The 25105-nt window shown below is 29.6% G+C and overlaps 2 protein-coding genes across 4 annotated transcripts; one reads left to right on the top strand and one right to left on the bottom strand.

The window, feature by feature from the left end:
- On the top strand, positions 1-7098 carry LOC112688803. Its single transcript, XM_025562172.1, has 5 exons — positions 1-342; positions 2722-2973; positions 5496-5700; positions 5804-5971; positions 6796-7098. Exons 1-5 carry the CDS (start codon positions 87-89, stop codon positions 6923-6925), a joined length of 1011 nt encoding a protein of 336 aa, XP_025417957.1. The 5' UTR covers positions 1-86; the 3' UTR covers positions 6926-7098.
- A 4728-nt stretch (positions 7099-11826) lies between these two features.
- On the bottom strand, positions 11827-23151 carry LOC112688804. 3 transcript variants are annotated; one of them, XM_025562176.1, is made up of 12 exons: positions 22767-23151; positions 15918-16096; positions 15137-15277; positions 14976-15065; positions 14833-14909; positions 13862-14751; positions 13513-13693; positions 13306-13442; positions 13114-13238; positions 12863-13051; positions 12300-12611; positions 11827-12137 (listed from the first exon to the last, which is right to left on the bottom strand). In XM_025562176.1, exons 2-12 carry the CDS (start codon positions 15999-16001, stop codon positions 11967-11969), a joined length of 2397 nt encoding a protein of 798 aa, XP_025417961.1. In that variant the 5' UTR covers positions 16002-16096; positions 22767-23151; the 3' UTR covers positions 11827-11966. The 3 variants fall into 3 exon arrangements, with proteins under 3 accessions (XP_025417961.1, XP_025417960.1, XP_025417959.1); XM_025562175.1 differs by lacking the exon at positions 22767-23151 and adding an exon at positions 16171-16354 and having other exon boundaries at positions 13306-13439; XM_025562174.1 differs by lacking the exon at positions 22767-23151 and adding an exon at positions 16171-16353.
- Between the last annotated feature and the right edge of the window lie 1954 nt (positions 23152-25105).

Raw genomic sequence — 25105 nt, forward strand, 5'->3', positions numbered from 1 at the left:
TGTACGCGCGATGTGTACACGGTATCGACCGCGACGTATGGTGTTCCCCGTCGCCGCTGCCCGCACGGTTTTCCGTCAACACCGCGATGCTCTTATTCGCCGACATCGCAGCTAGTCGGATGACGTCCACCGACAGCCGCGATGACGGTGACGGCCCACGACCCGCGACCGCGGACGTGGCCGCGTGTCCGCCGGCCACCAGGCGTCATCAGCTACAATCGTCGGCCGTGAAGAAAATCGACGACGGCGTCGTAGTGTGGGGCATAACCATCGGCTCCAACTGTCAGATCGCGTTGCCCGTCTTCGGCACTCTTTTCTTGGTCGTCGGCGTGTTGCTCACAGGTACCCAACACTGCCGGCCTCTGTGCCGCGCTGCACCGCTCACTGCGCACCGCGTGTACCGTACTGCATTGCGTATGTTTTGCACCGGCAGTCTAGGGCTCCAATGTGATGCACTTGTAACAGTAAGGAAATAAATGAAATTGTTGCAGAGGAGAACGCATTTGACGTGCAGTTGTATTTTACTTGTTATAACAATAGTATGTTCTCGTAAAACTAAGATCTTAAAAAATAACAGTTTAAGTCACATGGGCTCTGTGCAAACTCCGTGTAAAGCACCACAAAAAAACAATTTGATACGAGTGAGATGGGTACATGGCCTGTTGGTATGTTGTAATTTGTACTTTTGTATGTACTCAGTTTATCGAAATAATAAACCACCGCACGATTGAATTTCACGCGGTTCATCCGTTCTATGCGCGCATTATGTGTCATACGATATCTATCATCGAAAATATCGTTTCTTTTATAATATTTTAGTTAAGTTTTTTTTAAAAACTGTTAACGACTGTCTATGCAGGCATTGGCGTCGTGAAATTAATGTACCTACAATGTTTCAACATTTCTGTTTTGAAATTTTATCACGTCCTTGATAAAAAGGAATTATTACAAGATGGTTTTATAAAATATACTATGTTTCCAATATTTTATAAATTATTATCAGGATACTTGGCTGAAAATAAAACGATACAGTACAGTTTATCATGTCACGTCTGAGAACTCAGATTTGTACACACACACACACACACACGTTACTCTGATCCATCTACGTTATACCTAGGTTACTTATATTATATTGAACATAAATGCAGAATTGTATATTCAAAACATGTATTTTGTCCCTATTTTCACTAGATCCTGAGGAAATAACTAGACCGTTGTCAGGACCAGTCTATCGATAACTGTAATTTAAATAGCGATTGCAATTTTCTATCACATTTACTACATTTACGCGTATCCAAATTAATTTGTTGGAATTATTTATCTCGTATTATTAAAACTATCCCATTTTTTTTATTAATATATATATATTTCTATAATTACAATAATTTTTTTGTTCGGAAAAAAGTGTTATGGAAAAAATGATTTAACTCGTGGTATATATTATTTTACCATGCCTTCTGTTTCACAAAAGTATAATAACTAAAAAAAAAATATAAATATAAAATCAATATTATTTGGTTGTTTGGAAATAATGAGCGATAGGTTTATAAAAACAATCATTCTGCACATAAATGAAAATAAGTTTACAATACAATGCACGAAAATCTATCACTGTGTGTTTTTTAAATTATTCTCTTCGGTGTAAAATTCCTATGTAAATGGCTTCTTTTCTCCAAAAATACATTTCTGAATTCCGAACTGAACTGATCCACGGTAATTATTTTTCTAATAATGTACACCATTTAAAAGAACCGGTTATAATCAGTATGATCATTTTTAAACGTCTATTTCTTTATAATTTATTCGGAGAAAATAGTATAGAATTTGAGTATTTATTCTTAACTTCTCTTGTAACTATTTTATTTATTTTAATACATTTTTTCTCAACTGATATAGTGATATCAAACGGTGAATGTCGAAAGAAGAGAGCTATTAAAATATGAAAATATACGTAATATGTAAGTCGAGAAAAATTTAGCACAAGATCAAATCATTAGCTTGAAAACTAAATAATATGTTTTTATATTTGTGTGCATTACAAATAAAAAAAATTTTAAAAATGTCATCCATTGTAATTGAACTACTCTGTGCGTGTAAGCAATTTTATTTTATGGAAATTCAGAGTTGATAAATGCCGTGACGTAGAATATGACAATAGGGCAAACCTAATTGTCACCTACCAATGAATAACTTATAAATATTTGAATAATAATGAATAAAGGTCATGTGGATTTGAGAAAATATTAAATTTTTCGAGAGTTTCGGGAAGAGGACGATAAATAAGAATGTTCAATCAAACACTCCCATAGTACGTGTTTTTTGACTCTTTAGAGTTTAAAAGTGATTAGTAAATATTTACTATAAAAATGTCCATTTAAATTACAATTCACGAAGTTTTTTTTCGCTGATACTAATGAAATTATAATATTTGGCACATGGGCAATGGAAATAAATACATGTCTGTCCGTTAGCTTTTAAACGTCCATTACGATTAATCATGTAGGTTATTACTAATCAATGGATGGAGGGGGGTTAGTATAGTAAAATGGTTTTTTTTACAAACTCTACATGTTCGTAAAATGTTCTTAAAATGTAACACATCATTTCAAAAATAGGCGAAAAGTCCAGCTGAAATCAGTTCCCACAATATATGTGATTCTATCGTGCAAATAAATCATTGACTGTTGATAAAATGTTTTTATATTAATTTTTTGACAGTAATATCTTATGGATGGGTGACCGGCAGTAATGAAGGCGATTCGAAACGTAAGTTGTACACCACTTCGGATAACGGACGATTATTAGGACCGATATGCTTGATCGTGTCGGTGGTAATGTTCATCGCGACCGCAGTACTCCGAACAATCAGCACGAATGCACGTTTCCGGCAGACCCGCGTCGGATTCCATTGTCCCGTCCACGGAGACTTCTTTCCCATCAGCCCCGGGCCCGACCCGAGGAAATTCTCCTGTGAGTAGTTCCACAGAATAATAATATAATAACGTCATCATAATTTATAGTACTTCACGTACGCTTCTTCAATAATATTACAATCATTATGCTTTGTTCTTAACCATCTCACGTAATTGGACTTGTATAAATAAATATTTGATATATCATAATTCGTATTTATAATTTCGAATAATATACAGCACATTACATAATAACATTAGGTATTGGTCTAGTTGACCACTGCCAGGAAGGCAATTCCCCCGCCACTCAAGTGTAGTTGATGCCCGCCACTTATATTTTGTATTTTCGATAACCAATAATTTAAATAAAAATGTACGTTATACATTTATTAAAAATTATACATTATGATAATAATAAATAAAAATAAAAAAGAATAATAAAAATTATGCAGGTGGCCAAAACTCTGCTATGTCCTTCAACATTTCCTTAAATAGATCCCGACCATTTAATTTACTCCGTCACATAAATTCTGACAAATAAGAATCTAGGAAGTTTCTCCTAGTCCCTCTACGTTTCTTGTTGCCCCATTTAGCACTTCCCCACATTCTCTCAACATTCTACGTATGAGCTCCACTTATAGGATCCACAAAGTTATATTTGTGGTTTACTGTTGAATGTATATAATGGCCGGTTTGTTGTATATTATTATAGGCTCACCAGGAATCAGATATAATGGTCGATCCAACTCGTATACGTTCGCAAATTATTGGCATTAATGTATTTTCCGACCGATGGGTACACATGCGACGAAACACTCATTGGTCTCACGACTTGTGCCACCAAATTCCCATTTCTGTGGCAGTATTCGACCAGCATTATTTTTGCGTCTAACAAATAAACTTTCGTCGATCTCGACAATACAACCAACACCTCCTATTTTGGAATTACCTTGAGAAATTTTCCATACACAAACTTCCCTCATAAAATTATTCCAATCTACTGCAGTAGATTTGCTCATTCCAAATTCACGCTTGCAAAAGTCCACTGATGTCAGTTCATGTGCCCAACCATAAATGAAGTGAACAATAGTTGGCAACTTTACCTTGGCACTTTGTATCCAATTATTGGTCTTGAGACCTTTTTCTGCTCGACATGATCTTAAATGACATCGCCACCAACCCCTTTGTGTATCCAAAACCATCTCGTATCCACTGTCACAAGTCCTAGTCTTATGGATAATATTTTGGTTTTGCAAAAAAATTATTGCAGATGAAACATCATGCACGTCACAATAAATTTGTCGGAAATTCATTTTCTTATTTTTCAGATGACGACAACTGAATAACTGAGGTAGGTACTTCATAATATTATATACGGCACCCGCTGTTTTACCTATCTTATATAATTCATTTCATTACACTGATTTTACTAAGTATAATTCTTAAAATATCTATTTTAATCTATAATTAATTTTTATCTATCATATTTTATACAAATACCTAACGTATATGATTTCGTACCTTTTTTATCTGCACTCTGCAGTATATCAGTATATTATACATTTTATAAAATCAAAAATACGAGAGATAGGTTGGTAAGTGGCGGGCGTCAACTAAACTTGAGTGATGGGGGTCAACTAGACCAGTATATAACATTATTGTTCTGGAAATATTTTATTTTGAAAAACATTATGGTTTAGTGTGCGTATTGCTCATATAAATTGTAATTGGGGTCGGAATGATCACTCAAAACAACGTTAAGTATAATTCTAGTTATCAACGTATTCACATATTGTTACCAATATTACACAATATACAACTGCGATATTACGCGTTTTTGCACGTAGGAAGTCGAGCGCTTATCGCGATGCAGTGGAAATGACTCGTATACAGTGCCGTATTTAGTAATTTTGTGCCCTGGCACAAAAAAAAATTAGCGTCCCTCTAAGCCTATCCACGGAAAATATAGGAGATAGATCCTCATGAACATTTTAGATATTCTAAAATCAATGCTATTTTTGTGTAGTAGGCACGCCACCGCACGCTGCACGCGATAACATAATACGCCGTATTATTATAAATAACTCATGTTTATTGACACAACAATGTTTATTTATGTTTTTTTATGTTGTTTATTTATTACAACAAATTTGGTAACTGATATTAGGTATATTAATAATATTCTGGATCATTGATATATATAGCTATATTGCTATAAATAAATTAACATTAATTTATGATACTGATATTAAAAACAAAAAAAATAATAATTTCAAAATAATTTTTAAAGTTCAATAATTCACAAGTGAGCAAATTTCCGACCACAAAAAACTGGCACCCAGGGCAGTTGTAGCCGGTGCCCCCCCTCCCCTCTTAAACACGGCGCTGCTCGTATAGCTATATATATATATATATATATATATATATATATATGCTCGTAATGGAAACGTACTAACAAGTTTTTACCGATTTATTTCTGTTAATCTAAAACACGCCTTCATGAACGTGTATTTTTAATTTGGTCCATGCAATTTATATGTATGCTACAAAAAGTTCTATACAGCGTGTATCACGTTTCAGTTTCTATGGAAAACATCGCGGAAACGCCTTGGATTTGCAAGTGTTTGAAACGGTTTAAAGCGGATTCGCAGGAAACTTTGGCCGCCGATGACTCACCTCCGCAATGTCCTCATCACGGCGTGCACGGAAGCGTTCGAAGCCCGAGTCCGACATCCACTTGTCCGACTCCGAAACCGTTTCTAATATTCACTGACTCTGCGCACGGGTAGGCGTAATTCATATCAGGCCAACCCGATTTCTCCAACCCCTCGTCTTTCGTCAAGTGTGTACTACGTATGGTGTGATTTTAATTATCAATAATTCCACAGATCTGGCAAGGACCTATACAGTGGAAACACATTGTTCCCGGACGAACCGTTCGGCTCGATTCGCTCTCTGTCGGTTCCTAACAACAACCTAACGGTGGCATGTTTTCCCGTCCAAAGTGCCACCGACCAGTACTTAAACGTGCCTGGAGAATCGTGGTCTCACAAGAGGTAATATGATGACTCTTAGAGAAAGCCTCCGCCAATGGGTGATTTTTCAAACTTTAGCCAGCTTAGGGTTAGGGCCTAACCTAACCTAACTTAAAAGCCTAACCCCCTAACCTAACCAGCCCAGTAATCCCTAAAATCAAAAAATTGAAAATCGCATTAATACACACCAAATGTATACGATTTTCAGTGTGTTCTACACACATTCCTCACGCGAGTTATATTACCACTGACTAACGGTAACAAGGTATTCTCAATGTCACTGTAATATTAAATATTTACATAAATAAGTAAAATAATCGTGATTTATCATCATACACGCGATCATCGCCGCAGAGACTATATAGGTACTATGAATGCAAAAGCTAATTTATTTCACTACATGAATTTTTTCTAATCATAAACAACGTGACGGAAACCGCGTGATATCTCGTTGGTTACAAAGACATATAATTTAAATTTTCCAGTTGTTCAATGCACGTTTATATTACACTTGAACCGTGACCACGAATACCCAGACACGATCGATTAACGAACGCATACCGATACGTTATATTTCGATCCGAGTCGACTCATCAGATTCGATTAATTAATCCAGTGTAATCGTTTGATTGTTATGCAGGTAGTGTGGTTATTAAATAATTACCGTTTAATTGCATATAGATCTTATATTATGAAGTTTTTAGTTTTAATGAGTTAATCGTAAACATGAACTCGGTATATAATTGAAATCACTGTAACTAATCATTGAAAAATTCACTCCTCAAAGAATTTTTTTTCTGGAACGGTAAACAATATATAATTACGGTTTTTTTTTATTGCTATAGATTGAGTTGTCCAAGTCTACCGTCCGCAGGGGAAGAATTTCCACAGTCAACTCATAAACCTTTAACACCACAGGTTGTGAAGGTGTCACGTGAAATTAAATTTGTCATGCCTATGGACAATAAATCATAAGAAATCAAAAACATAAACAGTTTCTGCAAACTTCAGTTGCTATTTCAACGGATAGTGGCTTGTATCTATAATTAAAATGTATAATATATAATATTAAATAACTTGTGATTTTACAGAATTGGGATAAATCTATGTTTAATAGGTAATAATATACTTTATAAATAAGTTTTTTACTTACTGTATACATTCGATGATCAACAATTTTTATGATATCTTTAATTGAAGTTATACCTATTTTAAAGAAAAAATGATTTCTAAATATAGTCAACTCAAAAAGATAATTTCATTTTTATCTAGATAAAAAAAAAGATATTTTCAAAAAATATTATTTTTTGGTCAATATTCATATTCTAATAATATCTATGAAGACTCAATTATAATCATTATTATCAATAGTTACCTAGGTGTTTAATGTTTATTGTAGTAATTTAATGTACCATTAAGCAGTATTTATATATAATGTACAATATTTAATGATAGTTAATCACTAAAATTTTACACAAAAAAAAAAAAAAAAAAAATGAAAATTGCTCTGTACGTATCAGGATGAATACAGAATACATTAAAAATTATTTTAAGTTAACAGTATTGTTTTCCATATAATATTATTTTGATATTTTTCGTTATTCTATAAGTAGTTACGACTTTACGGGATCCAAAAGTGAAGTAATGACTATTCAGCGTGTGAGTTACATGTGTATACTAAAATCAAATACCTACTATATTTAGAACTTCCATGGAAAAATAAGAATAAAAAAGTAAGTTTAAAAATACCAAAAATATTTTCCCGACATGAAAATACAAAAAAATTTCATAGCAAGAAATAATAATTACTTATTAACAATTCACGAATTATGATTATGAATACAAAATCTATATGTATAAAAGAAAGTCAGGTTATTTACAGAATTTATAATTTAAGAACGGCTGGACCGATTTTGATGATCTCTGATTTGTTGGATTCGTCTCCGTACAAGAATAAAAATAACTCTAATCTTGACAAAAATACAGACAATTATCTAGATAACTAAAAATTTTATCTTAGATAAGTAATTAGATAACTTAGCGTTATTTATCTAAATAAGATAAAGGATGACAAAAAATCTATCTAGATAATTTATCTAGATAAGACCCAACACTGCTTATGATGGTCGATTAATATCATTAATTTACATCAAGATTAATAATTTAAAAACTATAACGTTTTTTCTGAATTTAATAGTTGAAGGTCAGTATACTGTTTCATGTTTTCTGTTCAGTATATATCTTATAATAGCAACACCTTAATTTATTATTTTTAATTTCTACATACATATAATTTATTTCTTGGAAATGAATCTATCGATAACTTACCATACTGTTATTTCTCATATAGTTAATAATAAGTGTTCAGTCTTTTACTATTTTTGTAAAGCTTTTCAATAGATTTTATTACTAACACTGATTACAATTAACAAATAAGAAATAAAACAGACTACTATTAGAACAATAGTCTCTTTTATAGTTTATGTAGATATAAAATACATTTTGTTCCAAATAATCTATACTATATAATCAAAATACCTATCTCAATTTGAATTTGGATTTAATTTGTGAACTGATTACAATAAAATTATAAAATGTATTGTTGATTTCATTATACTATACTTGTTGTTACATCCTACAACGAAAAAAAATCTGTTTAGTTAGTTCTATAATGGATACCAATGAAACAATGAATGATGATTAATATCGTCTCTATGGGTTCACCATGGAGGAGGTTAGTGACTTAAACTCAATTGTTTTTAATCTTAACGTGAAAAAGTCATACTTTAAAAATATAATCAAAAAACTTCATGTTTTTATTGAAAATGGTGCTATATTATTACATTTGATCCTTTAAGTTAACGGATTTTTAGATTTTTACAAAATATTTTAAAAATGTTAAAAAACGAACTTTTCTATAAATGCTAATAAAATATGTACTAAATTTCAATTTTAATTACTAATAACCAAAACTGAAATTTAGTACATAATAACTTGTTAGGTATTTTTTTTATCATTTTTGTATCATAAAAATCACATGAATAAAACTTCACTTTATCATAGTTGAAAATTAATAATATCAACTTTTTTTTTTTAATTTAACATTAATTTGGTATACTTGTATATTATTATTTACTATATCGAACAAATTATTTTAAAATTGAATATCATTTGCCTAATTAGGACTAAAATCATTAAATTATAACGTATTTACATTAATTCATAGCAATTGGTATAATATTAAATGATTAAGTTAATTTAATAAGATAGTTTAGATAAATTAAATATCATTGTGCAACTAAGTTATGATAATTTGTTTTAGTAAAACATCAGATTAATAAATAAAATATATCAATGTTATATAAATATCATTATATTCAAGAAAATATTGAATCATGATTTTTGCGGTTACTTTAGCAACAATGTTAATAACATCGGAATGAATATCATAAACCGAATGTCTATGGCTACATACCGTTATACGTACTTCCTTCTAATGCAGCGTTTCCCAAAGTATGTTCTGCGGAACCTTAGGGTTCCGTGGGACAATGCTAAGGGTTCCGCCAGATGTATGTGATTATTGAGAAAATTATTTTATATTATATTTGGAAAAAATATTATTTTAGGATTTAAAAAAAAAAAATTGTAAAATTGTGAAATTGTGTGAAATTGAACTCATTTTAATAAAGAGTAATCATAAAACAAACATAGAACAATATTAACAGTATCATTAAAAACATTTTTTAGAGAATTAGTTGAGATTAGAGTTGAATTGAAATTAAAGACATTAGGATTCCGTGATTATAAAAGTTTGGGAACCGCTGTTCTAGTGCGTAGTTTTAACAAGGTACTACAATATATCTGTTTACATATATGTGTTTTTTTCTCATAACGGTAATTTGTCAATGGTATTAATTTTCAAGTGAACCATATTTTAACAACATGTTTTCTCAAGAATAAGGTACGAGTTAATTAATTTTTAATTTAATAGCAATTTATACATTCACTGATTCTACATTAATTCAATTATTATAAAAACCAAAATGTAATAAACTTCAATAATATTGCGAATTGTATTGGTAGGTTCAAAAAATATAAAATAATACTTAAAATATAACATTGGCGTTTATTTTGAGGGTTGCAATTTTCAAGTGATGCAATGGTAAAGTACTATCTATATGAAAAAATACTGGTAAATTTGATGTTGTTTTGGCTCATAAAATTTAACTAAATTAAAAATTAGGATATTTTATTGTATAATTAACTATAATTCTTATCAATATATAGATGGGCTGATAAGTTATCGTTTGTTCTAATTTCCATTAAATAATATAAATAAAAATAAAATAAGAACTACCATGATTCAAATTATATTTTGGTATTCAGGTATCGCTAATAACATGTAATACGAGAATAACTATAAACAGAAATACGCTTGAATGCATATTATGACCCGTGTTAATACAAACATACAATCAACACTCAGATGGCGGAAAAGAATAAGCGATTATATATTGTAGGTCATAAATTACTGACTAAATATATATTTTCCTCATTTCACAACTTGCACCACAAATGACCATTCATATAAGATTAATAAACTGATATGTTTATACAGATGTTTTCCTTCGCCTAAAATTCACATTCAACATGATGTATGTTTTAAGAAACGTTATAGTCAATTTATTTAAACTACTTTTTTAATAGTTTTTTTTTTACTCGTGTGTGGTCCAGTTGAAATTATTTATGAAATAAACTATTATTTATCATCACTTCGCTGTAGGTGATCAATTCTAACCCTGTGTTTTTGATCGACAGCGAATGAAGAAGATCTAAACAATTCTGGAAGTATTTATATAAACGTACCAATAGAATTACATAAAACATACGACTATATACTTTATATTATTATTATTTGACGTTTACATATTTCGCACATAACTATTTTCATATTGTGCCAATGATATGTCCATCTTTACAATTTGTCTCTGTGGTCATTGAAATTGTTATTGATTTTATTTTAATTAAGGCGTATATCTATGAATTATTTATATGCATACCTAAAATAAGCATGCATTTGCAAAAAGATATAATCTATAATGATTATTTTATAAATATTTAATGGGTTTTAAACATAACATTTCAGTGTATATTTATACAATTATTATTTATTCTTATTGAAATTAATTTTTATACCTTGGTAACTATAATATTTATATGTTATAACAATTTAATTATCTAGTTATTTTTGTGTTGCATCAAAAAAATTACATATTTTTTTAATCTGGAAAAAAATTAATTTAATTGAAAAAATATTTTCTGATTAAAATGTTGTTCTAAAACAATTAATTCTTACAAATATTATATGTATTAATCTCAGACTTATTGATTAGTTGTGAGATTTATGTCAAAAACAATGAATATTATTATAAAAAATGGAATTAAAGTTTAAAACATTATTTTTAAACAGATTTGTCGAGAAAATTTAATTAGAACAAATAGTATTGTGTATTTATTATTAATAATTGGGTTAGAATAATAAACCGTTTGATTAAAACATATTGACATACATTATTTGCACATACATATTTATAATACATAATATTATTTATAATATTGTAAATATAATAGTTCCAGATACTATTAACTATAGAGCAGTACTTCCCAAACTTTTTCGACTCCAGGCGCCCTTTTTGATCTAAGGTTTTTTCAGGGCGCCCTTCCCTAAGTCATAGCATGATTAATCATAAAGAAAATGTTAGACCCGATAGTATTTCATGACGGCGCGGCGCCCCTATACAGACATCACAGCGCATTAGGGCGCCGTGGCGCACACTTAGGGAACCTATGCTATAGAGGATAAGAAAAAAACTATGTATTTAAATAATATTTAATATATTCATATACATATATATTTTTAAACATTTGTTCTATAGTTTTATATTTACACGTAACATTTAATGGCATAACGGCTTATACTTTTAATCGGCCAACATTCAGTTGTGCCACAAACGATTCACACGATGGCTAATGTGTTCTCATGCATCCCAGGGAAACCTAATTGAGCTTCTTGCATTATTCTCAATCTCGGTCCCATAGGTATTCCGAGCTTATGCATCCTCTCCTCGCTCATATACGGTAATTCCACTAAACCGATTTTTTCTTTTTCAAATGCTGACGCGTATTTCTATAAAGATAGAACCATATTATTTACATAATTATAGTTCTGATTAATAACAGTTTTTAAACGAACTGTTCATGTAATTAATAAATCATGAATTCGACTTACAATATTTATATTTTAAATTAACTTAATGAAATACAATTTTTAAAAACAAATTTACATTACCTCATAACCTAATTTCTTAAGAAACAGTCTTAAAAGCGGTGGCTCGTCACCAAAGAATTTAGTTAATTTCTTCACTTTAGTCGGACTTGAGTTAGTTTGTTCCGGACAAAGAGATTGAAGAACTCGAGGAACTGAATGTGACCGTATAGACAACATATTTGTCTGTGTTCTTAATGCAGAAAGTTCATTTCGAATTACTTCCATCTCTTGAATCATGAGATGTTGAGTTCTCATTTCCGACGAAAGATGTGCGACACTTCTCGCAAGGGTGACCACATGGGATTCCAAACGTTGGAAACGTTTATTAATACCCTGTAGAAAAAATAAATTGTTGTATTTATTAATTTATATGATAATACAATTTTTTATGCATTTTTCATATTATTTTATTTGTAGAAGACCTTAAAACACATTAATATATAACATATAAAATAATATGTATCATCAGTAGAGAAATTTTTCTTTCATATAGGTTAGATTCAATAAGGTTGAATACTTATTTTCAATTAAAAATTATCATATTATAAACATTATTTTTTTCTATAGTTATCACTAAAATTTACTTTAATGTCCTTAACGGATTTTTTTCGATCATCCGTTGACCTTCGGTGTCTCTCTCGATAAGGTCTACTGCTAACTGACGATGGAATTGAAGACATACTACCATACATTCGACGCCGGTGAAGTCTAGGGTCTGACGGCTGATACCTTGGACCACCGCTAGATTTTCGAACACCAAGTAATTTGAGTACCTGTTGACGTAGTTTATAATTTAAATTATAAATAGCATAAATAATAAATATTAATAACAAACCTCCGAATACATAGTTTCTAATCCTTCTAACTGTTTCCTTATTGTGCGTACATCACTATTTACAGTTTCATCATCACTACTAGCTTCTTCATCAAACATTGAGTCCATATCACCAACGCTACTTGCTAAAGTGATTATATTAAAATAATTCATTTTTGTTAAATTTTTTTTTATCAATATTAAGTTACTTACATTGCAATATTCTTTTCAAATCTTGTCTTTTAATACTACCCGCTTGTCTGTGTGATTTTTCCTTTGGGGCTCGATTCGACCACGGCGTACGTTGGTTTGATGCTTGACCTCTAGATTTTACTGAATATTCACTTCTACTGTCAAATGATACCGAATAATAAGTAAATTGAAAATTAAATACCAAAATAAAAATGTAATATGTCTTACTGTTTGTGCACGGGTGTTTGCATCTCATCGGATGATCCATCAGGAGACAATGGAGGTAAAGGCGGAGTTACAGATGATACACTGTCACTGAGTGTTGATGGAACACTAACCTTAGATGGATCAAGAATTTGTCTTAATTCAGTATCAACATAATCCATCCATTCACTTTGTCCTTTTTTTCCTGTAAAATATTTGCTTTGTAATTACCAATTTATGAATTTCCGAGATTAAAACTTAAATGTGTATTCTTCCTCATTAATTAATTTATAGAAATCATTAATTCAAAAATTTGAAATTAAAAAAAAATCAAACAGAAATATATATTAAATAAAATCATCTACTTTATTACCTTGATTTGTCTGTATTTCCGATGATGATTCAGGGCTGGTTGTAGAATTTTGAGCTTTACCGCTACTATAAACAGTACTACCACGTCCAGAATCAGATTGACCTCCACTTCCCAATCTTCCATCCGAGCTTGCTCCACTTATTGGACCACTTGTAGCTCTCTGCTCATCCAGTTTATCGACATCATCCAAAGAACTCGGTTGAGATTTAAAATCATCACGTTTACAAATTTTTCGGCCTAGGTATCTATCACTCGCATATTGTACATTACTTTGGTTATTATTTTCAACAAGATTATTATTTGATTTTGATCTCGGAAAAGGCACTTGTGTATCTTGGTCTTTAACTGGCAGAGGTGTCTTGAAACAATCTTGTGTTTTTGTAGGAGCTGGAATTTTTTTTTTAACATACAAAGGACTCTGGTTCATTTGTCCATAATTAGACTGGACTCTGACCTCATAATTAGTTCTATGCACATCATTATGATTTAGAGTATCTGGTTTTCTCATATCAATAACTCTGTTAGTTTGTATTGTATGAGGCCGATCATACGTTCTGGAAGGCCCAGGATTTGTTCTACATTGTTCCGGCGTTTGATATATATTTTGATTGGGTACGCTAATGGCTAAATTTTGCATTTGATTATTTACTGCTAAATACACTCCATGTTGAATCAATTGGCTGTGTGGACTCAATGCTGGATCATCTAATTTCACTGGAGTTGGAATTGGAATTTCCGCGTTATTTAAATTTGTTTCTGTTACTTGGTCATTTTTAGACTTTGAAAATCTAGTTGTTATCATATCTTTAATACGAGACGAAAATTTTTTAGAGTTATTTGGATCTTCAGGTGTGGAATGTAATGGCCCAGCTCCATACGCATCAGTACGTCTATGAAAAAATTTAATAATATCATTTTTTAAAAAATAATGATAATTAATAATTAATATTGTTTTAAAATGTAATTATTACTGTGAATATCCGTTAGAGTCGTCTCTAAATATTGGAGATAATTCCGTAGGAGGATCCAAAGATTTTATGGGTTCAGCCTACAAAAAGCAGAGTTTCAAATTATTAATCAACAAATATACATAAATTGTATTTTGTTTACTTACCTTGTAAAGGTATTGATGATTTATATTATCCTTTGTTATAACATAATGATTCGATGAATTAAACTGATAATTATTTTGAGGAACATTGTTCTAAAATAAATATTACTATTTATTTTATTAAGTCATTATAATATATTTAATATTAATTATAGTAAACTTACGGCATTTGATGATTGTTCTGACCATGCGATTTGCACATTAGGTGTGTCTGGTGCAACACTCTTTGGTCTTTTTTTATACTCATTTAAAATAGGTATTTTTAAATTCTTGTCAACATTGCTAAGAATTACTTCCCTTTCAATCTGAAAAATATATCCATTTTTAATTTCCAACTTGAGATTTAATAATGCACCATAGATTTTCTTATAACTAAACAAGATTATTTTTTCCTAAGATGAATGACACCAGCTTTAATAACCTTTATATTTATAATTGGACGTTTTTTTCTTTAAGGAATTCTAACGTCATTTTATGCGTCAAGATTGTAAAACTTATTAGCGTTTAACTAAATTTGTATTACATTATTTTTATTTTTTACATATTCTCGGAAATATCTTTGCACAATAAATAAATACCGCACAAGTCCAACAATTCTGATATCATTAAATTCCTAAAATAGTAAAATGTATTTAAAAATTACCCCTCCCGTGCATAATGTTTACAAAAATTTTAAATTCGCATTTATCAATATACGAGTAGTTTATCGTAGTCATGTTATCGTATTCATATCTTATTCTTACCAATCATAAGCAATGATACTGCACGTGTATACCTTAAATAAGGTACAATTATGTATAAGGTTTACGATCGCGCGGGAACTTTCCCCAAACTGTACCTGGGAACGATTCCCACGCACCATGCCTGTGTTCCCATGATAACAAAAAGAAACGACTATACCTACATTTAAAAGAAGAAAAAATATTTAAATATAGTTTGACTCACCGGAAATTTACTGGAATGGGTGTGTATCTGATTGCTGGTCCCGGGCAACGGTGTGGATTCATTGTACAACGGGTACGGAGGCATTCTGTATGGTGGTGGACCAGTTGGCGTTTGCTGGTAGTTCTGTGGACTTTTCACCGGCTTTGGTGGAGGTACCGGCTTGGTCAGTCCTACAACCCCTGCAAACGATGAATTTTCATTTTAAAATACACGACCGTACGTATTAGCATTAGCATAATTAAATATGATATACAAGGCGGATATGGCAATGTTTCCAGCGAGGGATCTGAAAGAGATTTTCTATCCCGGCTGAGTCGTTTTACTTGTCGGACGGTAGTTCTGCTCGGCCCGGGCCGAGCAGTAGACGAATTGGCGCAAGTACACATTGGCCAGCAGACATGCGTGCGGATCGACTAGTAGGTGCATAATGTGTATCATATATGAAATCTTATGTCACAGACCACAGATTCTAATGCAACGGAGTAAGTGGCCCGTGCCTTATGTACAAATTTAATAGTATATATAGTGTTTTGTTATCACTGTTGCGAGACCGATTTAATTATGCATATCCGTTAAGAAATGTTTAAATGAATCTGCAAAACTATAAAATACTATTTTTCATAATCCCTTAGATACTAGCCTCAGTACTGTTGCATCATAATTATTATTAAAAAAAAAAAATGTTGTTTTTGATTATATCCGATATAATAGATACTAAAAGAATGATGCTTAATAGAAAAACTATTATCCTCGATTGCGACTGCACACATGGCGATTTAGATTCCGTATACTATGACAGCTATTAATTAATTCAGTCTTGAAAAATACACCTGCATTATCGTTTAAAAAAAAAACTGATATTTATTTATTCTCGTTCCGATGTATAAAACCTTTGGTATTATTTATCTTAATGATTTATAAAGGTTTAGTTCAAATCACATTAGACAAATAAGGTTAATAAACAAATCTCAAACAGTCAAACACGTATGTGAATGAAACGATGCATAACGGGTTTGTCAGAAAGAATGTAAGGATTTTTAACGGAAGTTCATTAGTTCCACACGGTACTGTAGGAACTCACGCAACCAGAAATCCGGAGAAGGGTAGAACTTTCTTGTTCAAAACATGCACACCTGTTAAATTTTGCGTGCTTATAATACTATTTAAATACAATTTTGAACGTTAACTGTCATTCTATTTCAATTTAATGTAATGGATCTCATATTATTATATTCGATTTTTTATTTATCAAATGAAAAATTTAAAATTCCATTTTCATGAAATCGACATATTATAAATTATATTTCACTTCATAACGATTGACAAGAATAACCGATGAATGGTGTTAACATAACATGCCACAAACGTATCATTAAAACGGTTTTATACAAACATACGTCTCGATCACGTACAACCCAAAGTATACACTGCATACAATAAATTAGATATGCTTCATTGATCAAAAGAATACGTAAGTATTAAAATACGATACATATTTTTTTCTTTATGATGATCACGCTGATCCTATTCCATTTTACTTTGATCATTACATCGGTATTTTAATATTTTAATTTCGTGTTTCTAAAAGCAGTAGAAACTTTTAAATTAGTGACGTTACAAAGAGAAAAATTAACGTTAAAAATTAACAGTACATACACATATTTTTTAAAATAAAACATAGACATTCAAAAACTGGCTAAAAAAATTAATGGAATTTTTAATATCTAAATTTTATCATATTTTTTAAAATTCACCGCAATAAAACCACCTGTCATCGTATATAGCTAGTGTTTCAAGAACCGACACCATGTTTCAAACGATGACGACGAAGTTAGGGTGATTACGGATTCTCAACGGCTTGAGAAAAACCACCAGACGTCTAATTGTCTATTGTACACGTAACCCCTCAACTTCCGGAACGATGTATATTATAAAAAACAATAAAAAAAAAATGATAAAAAACATATAATTCGAGTTACAGGTGTGCCAACCGTCTGGTCAGCCACCTGCAGTAGTATATTATATGTTTGATCAAAACATATTTAACTGTTATTTAACGATTATATATATGTATATATATATTTATTTATATGCACATATTATAAATAATGATGTCCACTACGAAAAGAAGAATAAGGTGTGGAAGCAGAGTAGGAATTGGTTATTCTATAGTAGTTTCAAGGTGAGCAAATACCTTAGCGGCCACCACTGCTGTCTCTCTTGTTCAATTTGCCCGAGGCGTTTCTTCCTCACTACTATTATTTTTTTATTTTCAAGTTCTATACATACACACACCGCATACACACAAATACGTTTATATTGTAGTTTGATTACACACGTCCAATATGATAAATCGCATTGTAAGCTTGTCGAGAAGTGAAATTCGTCAAAACATATATTACGCCCATCGAGCACCTTTCTCTCATGTACTGTATGGGAGCAGATCGATTTAAAAATATAAATTACTGAAAGCATAAAATATGATCTAAAACACTGTTTAACTATTAATTTATTGACAGTAACTTACAATAATTAAAATATGTGATATGAGGTCAGTTTTATAAAAAAAAAAATAGAGTATATGCATTCCGCATAGCTTTTTCAGCAAAGTTACTAAAAATTTTGTAGTATTCCTGAAGTTATTTTAGATTTCTTGACTTTCTATCAGTTAATTTATCATCACCGCAAAAATAAATTCTTTACTTGTTGTATAAGTATTATAAATATAAATTTCATTATGCAATCAACTATAGAAATCTAAGCTTACTTCTCCTTGGGTTAATTAACTTGTATTTACATAAACAATTTTTATATTTCAAAATATTTATGTACAAATATCTCTCATGAAAACTAGAAAAAAAATACATAAAAACTTACATGTTCGGTTGCATCGTGACGGTTTAAATAATTATAGCTTTAGTCATTACTAAGGGATAATTTAAAACTACTTTATATTTATCTTTTATTGAATAGAAACATTTTTAACATGATTATTGATTTGAAAATAAAAATTTGAAATAATTTTTATTCTAAGCAAAATTAAAAATTTAATTTCATACTAACGCGTCAAATAAGTTTTATTATACAAAAATAAATTGCAAAATATTTGATTTTAAAACATATAAGTTTTTATATTTTATGTATCACCTGTACTAAATTTATTACACCACAGTATGTATTACGGAACAATACAGTATTTTTTAAGCCATTAGACATGATACTATAGTTATAATAATTAAATATGACAATTGTGCAAGAAGATTTAAACCATATTTTATAACATCATAAAAAATGTTATTGCTATGAGTAGATACATTGGTAAAAAACCAACACTTTTTACTTGATTATTTTAGTTATTAAATTGCTAAGTCCTACTTTTATACTAAAATTTAAAGTAAACTGTTGAGTAATTTTAGATTTTATTTATTAGATATTTCAAGTAAAACCCATTAAGTATTATTATTTGATCGTAAGTTGCTAAGTGAATACTTATTATTATTATAACAGGTATATGTGGAATTTATAATAATTTAAATAAATTAAATTAGTTACCTATATTATATTAAACTAATTACAAGCGTTCAATAGGTCTTCGATCACATTAAATTACATATTAAACAATAATTTTGAACTGTATACCAGGGTTATTATTAACATTCTCTTTTTTTATTATAATCGATGGTCACGCAACTTTTAAAATGTTTTTTTTTCTTTTCAAAAATGTTAATTGCCGGTCTAGGGAGGTACAGTATCTGTGTAGAGACTCTCATCGTGCCAGTTGTCTAATAGCTATAATTACAATACTGAAGAAAACTTGTTCATTTGTTGAGGCTTCGAAATTGTGCAACAGTTTATACTACACGATGGAATTAAAACTTCGAAACCGAGAACAATAACATGTTATGGGAATGCAATTAAAAATTGTTAGAATTTCGAAAGCTAGTTGTGAAGGCGTTTTACTTTTTTGGGTATGAACAAGGGAATGTTTCTATGGACATAGATTTTTCAGATTAACTGTTTCGTTATTATACAAAAAAAAAAAAAAATGAAAAGTGAAAGTGGTGTTATTTGGTGTTATCGTATATAGTATGTGGGTGTACTAACTACTGAGTCATTATTATTAATTTTATTTACAAATTAGTAAAACCGTATACTTTTTAAAGTTGAGCCAAAATACCTTTATTAAAAAGTAGTTTATAATTTGGCATTTTTTTTTATTAATTTTAAAGAAAATGTATACACACAATTTGTACAATAAGTCAATGGAATTGATAAGGGATTTTGATTCATAACATGAATATTATGATTGAGGAAGTTACCCATTGATAATATTTTACATAATTTTTAGATTTGGTGGTCTAGCTGTAAGAGTGATTATATATTTATTTTTTTTTTTTTTTAAGTAAGTCACGATTTAAATTTCTTTTTAGTTCATGAGGTTGTTCGTCAGGGATATGATTGATGGACATGATTTATATCAGGGGTTTGTAATCGATACAAGTTTCATATGAAAACGTTTATAATGCAGTCTTGCAAGTTCATAAACGATTTTTATTTGTAGATCGTTATATATCTTAGTTTGTTGTATACTTAGAGGCTCCAGTAATAATACGAAAAGTTTTTTTGGAAAAACTGAATAGGACGAATATTTAAGGATTTGGTTGGGCCCCAGATTTGTATACCATAAGGTTAGAAGTCAAATTATGTTTTTGTACAGAATAATTTTTAATTTTACTTGTAGTTTTCCTTTACAGAGAGGTTGGAAAATATGAAGTCTAATATTAGCCATTTTTATTTTATTTTCGTATATGGTTTTGTACTTGGCATTATAAAATAAACATTTTATTCAAATAAATTTATTAAATACATATTATACATATAGAATAAATAAGTATGTTGATCATATAATTTTATATATCCTATATAATATGTAAATATATCAAAAATAATATAGTAAAATAATTTTATATAAACTTAATTTGAGTACGATTGTTCACTATAAAATAGATAAATACATCGTAAATATATAACCCATTGTCAGATCATGGTTTTCATCAAATATATCATATATATGAAAATAAAATATTTCAAATGGGCTAAATTCTTCAATAAAATCTCAACCTGGAAGGATAAACTGATAAAACTTGTAACTCGTAGAAAAGTTAAATTTTTTCAAATAATAAAGATTTCATACATTTTTTTAAGTAAAATAATTGGTATTATTTGATAAAACATTTAAATTATAAATTATTTTAATTATATTCCAACTAAAAATTTTAAAATATTTTTAATATCCTACTTTGTTCATAAGTCTATTTGAATAGGTACAGAAAACTACAATAATTTGAGCTTCGCATAAAACCTATTATTTATCAAGTGTAATAAGATATAGTGGATTTATTATATATTATATATTGAATAGTATATGCTATTACTATATGTTACAAAACATTTCAAATATATAAATAATATTCTTAAATAAGTACAATAAACAAGTTCTATTATTCGATTTAATCTTTATTATTATTTTATAATTATATTGATATTTTTCTTTAAATAAAGCTTATACAAATTAATTTTTATCTTAAAAATATAAAACTAATATGAATTTAAATAAAATGTTTTATTTAAGAGTAATTAAATAATAAATTAACTCTTAACAATTAATCAACAGCATTTTTTAGTTAGTACTTACTACTACACACATCGTTATTTTCAAACTTTTCAATATATTCATAAATAATATCAAAACCATACCTTTCTAACAATATATATATATATATATATATATATACCTTTTAATAGCGGAATAAGGTAACAAATGGTTTTAAGTTTAAGTCACGCTACGAAAAAAATTACGTTTCTTACACTATAACACTTGTAAAAATGACACACTAAATAAAGAAAAGGGTTTGCTTCTATTGTACACGAAATATCATGCACTGTGGGGATTTTGTAAACCCTGAACATACGTGGAGAGTATTTCAAAGATTTATGGTGTGAAGAATCATAAAAACATGTTCTACGCTTTAAGACTGTTCAATATTCATTGCTAACGAATGTAGAAACGGTCAAGAATATTAAATAAGAACGTTTGATGACTCTTGGCATTGGTCACTAACAAAAGAGTATTGTTTGAAAATAATGAGTTAAAAATTGAATATCTGAATTTTAAACTCCCAAACATTGTAAATAAAACAATAATAGCGGTAAAATGTTTATCATGCGACTGATACGTCTTACATATTAAATCGTATGCGATTTAAAATATGTTATAAAATGTAAATTTTATATAATACGATGATAAAAACATGTAAAAAAAAGTTAACCAACTATATTATTGAGATAGTAATAAAAATAAGTTGCACAATGAACTATTACCCAGAATACTGGTTTATCAGTAATTTGCGACCAAATCACGTAGGTATCTACAGTTTTTTTTTTTTATGTGCAATGGAATTCCATATAATATTTAACGAGAACTATATCTGGAAATATAACTAGCTCAGTATAACAAAAATCTACAAGCTTATTTCATTCGCAGAGACTCACACAATACACAAAATAAGTTTACTATACGAGTACAGTTATTGTTATATTGAAATATATCAAAATAACATAATTATTGACTGCGTGATATGCACTGTAATTGGTAAATGAAAATTATAAATCACTCTGATGCTTATAATAGAATAATGTATAATACAATTAAAGTAATATATCTGTATAAAATATCATTCGTCTGTATGAAGATACCTACACACCGATTAGGTATAACATTTTTATACCGACCGCCAGGAATTTATTATCAAATTAATATAAGTAAATTCCTAAATGAGTATGACTAACCTTTATCTGTGTGGCTACCCTCCAGTTTTGGAATGGTTAATAATCCAATTCAAGAACATAACAACACTGCACAAAACTTAAAATACTGTGTTCGATGAAATAATAAATCGTAATTACTCGAAATGCGATTTGTTCAATATATTCTATTGGTCTTAATAATACTGATTATAATTCGTATAACTGCCGTGACGGTTAAAAATGAAACGGAAAATAATCACGAAAGTTCGTTGAACGGGAAAAATAATAATAGTTAAAAGTGTAACAATTCTGTACGGGCGCGCCGAAACCCGATGAACCGAACTGATATCCACCTGTTACACACGACGGAACAACATATTGTAACAGAGGCCGCGTTTCCACTATCCTTGCCGGCAACGACCGTAAAGATACTGACACCATGGAATCGGCTGGCGTGGGGGGACGAACTACTATATTGTACCTACACATATATACACATTACATACTGCTATGACGGTATAATATACAATATATAGTTGTACGTACAACCGTTTTACCTGTTGACTGGCACACAGACACAGGTGTCAGACAATACGTATAAATAACGACAACCCTGATCAACGGTTTCGTGTACACCCCTTTTTTTTTTTTAATACGCACAACCCGTGGTCATGGGAGAGCGACTAAATTTACAATTGTAATATAATTTCCAACATTAGATTTCATACAGTTAATTCACTTAATTAATTAAATTTTTTAACGGTCAAATACTCAAATTGTCTTATCACGTCATAATATAAATACGTTTTAACAATATTCGACGTAAAAAACATCTCGTGCATGTTGAAACGTTTATCGATTTATCTATAATATACAAGTATATATACGCTAATAACGTTGGGTCTGAGAATCGGAGACTATAAACACGATAATTAGCATTCCTCGTGTTCAACAATATCAGTTTTAATCAAATATTTTTTAATAAATTGCAATATTTCGAATGGATTGATATTGTAATAGATGAATTTCAACTTCTAAACCACATTATAAAGATATACTTATTTATGCATTAAACTATACAGTCTATACCGATTACCTGTAATAGTAGATACTAAAACTAATTAACTCATTCTTTGCCAATACCATTTACTTATAGTAGAGTCAACTACAAGGATTGAGCGAGTTTTTCAAATTATGATGTATAGTAAAAAAAGCTTCAAGTATGTTATTCGGCCTCATTATTTCAATAAGTATTGTAATTGTAATTTTCAATGTTGGACGCATTAAGACCAAAAATAAAATGTCTGTTCGCTCTATGAATCATCCACATGCTACTAATAAAATATAATTAAACTCAATAGAAAAAAATAAATATAACGTTGAAGTACTACCTATTAAGCAACAGATAAGCATCATCTTAAAATATTATATTTGGTTTATTTGTATTTATTATTTTGAATGATAGCTATAAAAAATTCTGTACAAAAGATGTAAAAATTATTTTTATATAGAAAGGTTGTTTTTGTAGGCCGTAGAACAAATCTAGAAATATTGATCTATTATTTGCATAAAAAAATTATTTTTCTACGTGAAATTGTACAGTAATTATTTCTTATGAAAGAATAAATAATCAACGTATAATATATAATAATATTATATATTATACATATATATATATATATATATATTATATATTATAACATATTATGTTTGTCGCACTCACAAATAAAAGCCTTTAATTTTTATCCAATATTTAATATTTATAATAAAATTTAACCTATGTCGGCATTCCTGAAAATAAACATGCCGATTTTTTCGCCTTTCTACCAAAAAATTCATATTCGTTTTAATTTCCATCAATCTAAATGGTCCTCTCTTCTCCCAAACTATGCCACCTGGCATATAAATAGAATTCTCAATATTCACCTCCACCCTTAGTTTGGTGGTTTAGACATCCTTGGGCACCAATTGTCTTTTTCGCTTATTTCAGATTCGGTCACAGTCTAATTTCCTACCACTCCTCCTGTCTACCTCTTCTCCTCTTTATACCCTTCAACATAAAGAAGCTACTTGTGATATAAATCATCTCTAATTTAATTTCCCTTCTATACATTCTAATATACTATGTCTTTTCTTTTCACTTTTTACAGCTTTAGGTTACCTTTGTTCAGATCTTCTCCTAAATTCACTCACCTAAAGTCACCCTCCTGTTCACCCATTATTACTAACGCATACATTAAATTCATTATCAATGACGGCTTTCTAATTTAGACTTATGTTTATGATAATAACGACTAATTGTATAGATGTAATGTTATTATCAAAAGCAACAAAAATTAAAAATAAAAAATTAAAATTTAAAAATACTATATAAATAATGA

This window comes from Sipha flava, unplaced genomic scaffold (genome assembly GCF_003268045.1).
Source record: "Sipha flava isolate LNK unplaced genomic scaffold, YSA_version1 40_pilon_pilon, whole genome shotgun sequence".
NCBI classification, from domain to species: Eukaryota; Metazoa; Arthropoda; class Insecta; order Hemiptera; family Aphididae; genus Sipha; species Sipha flava.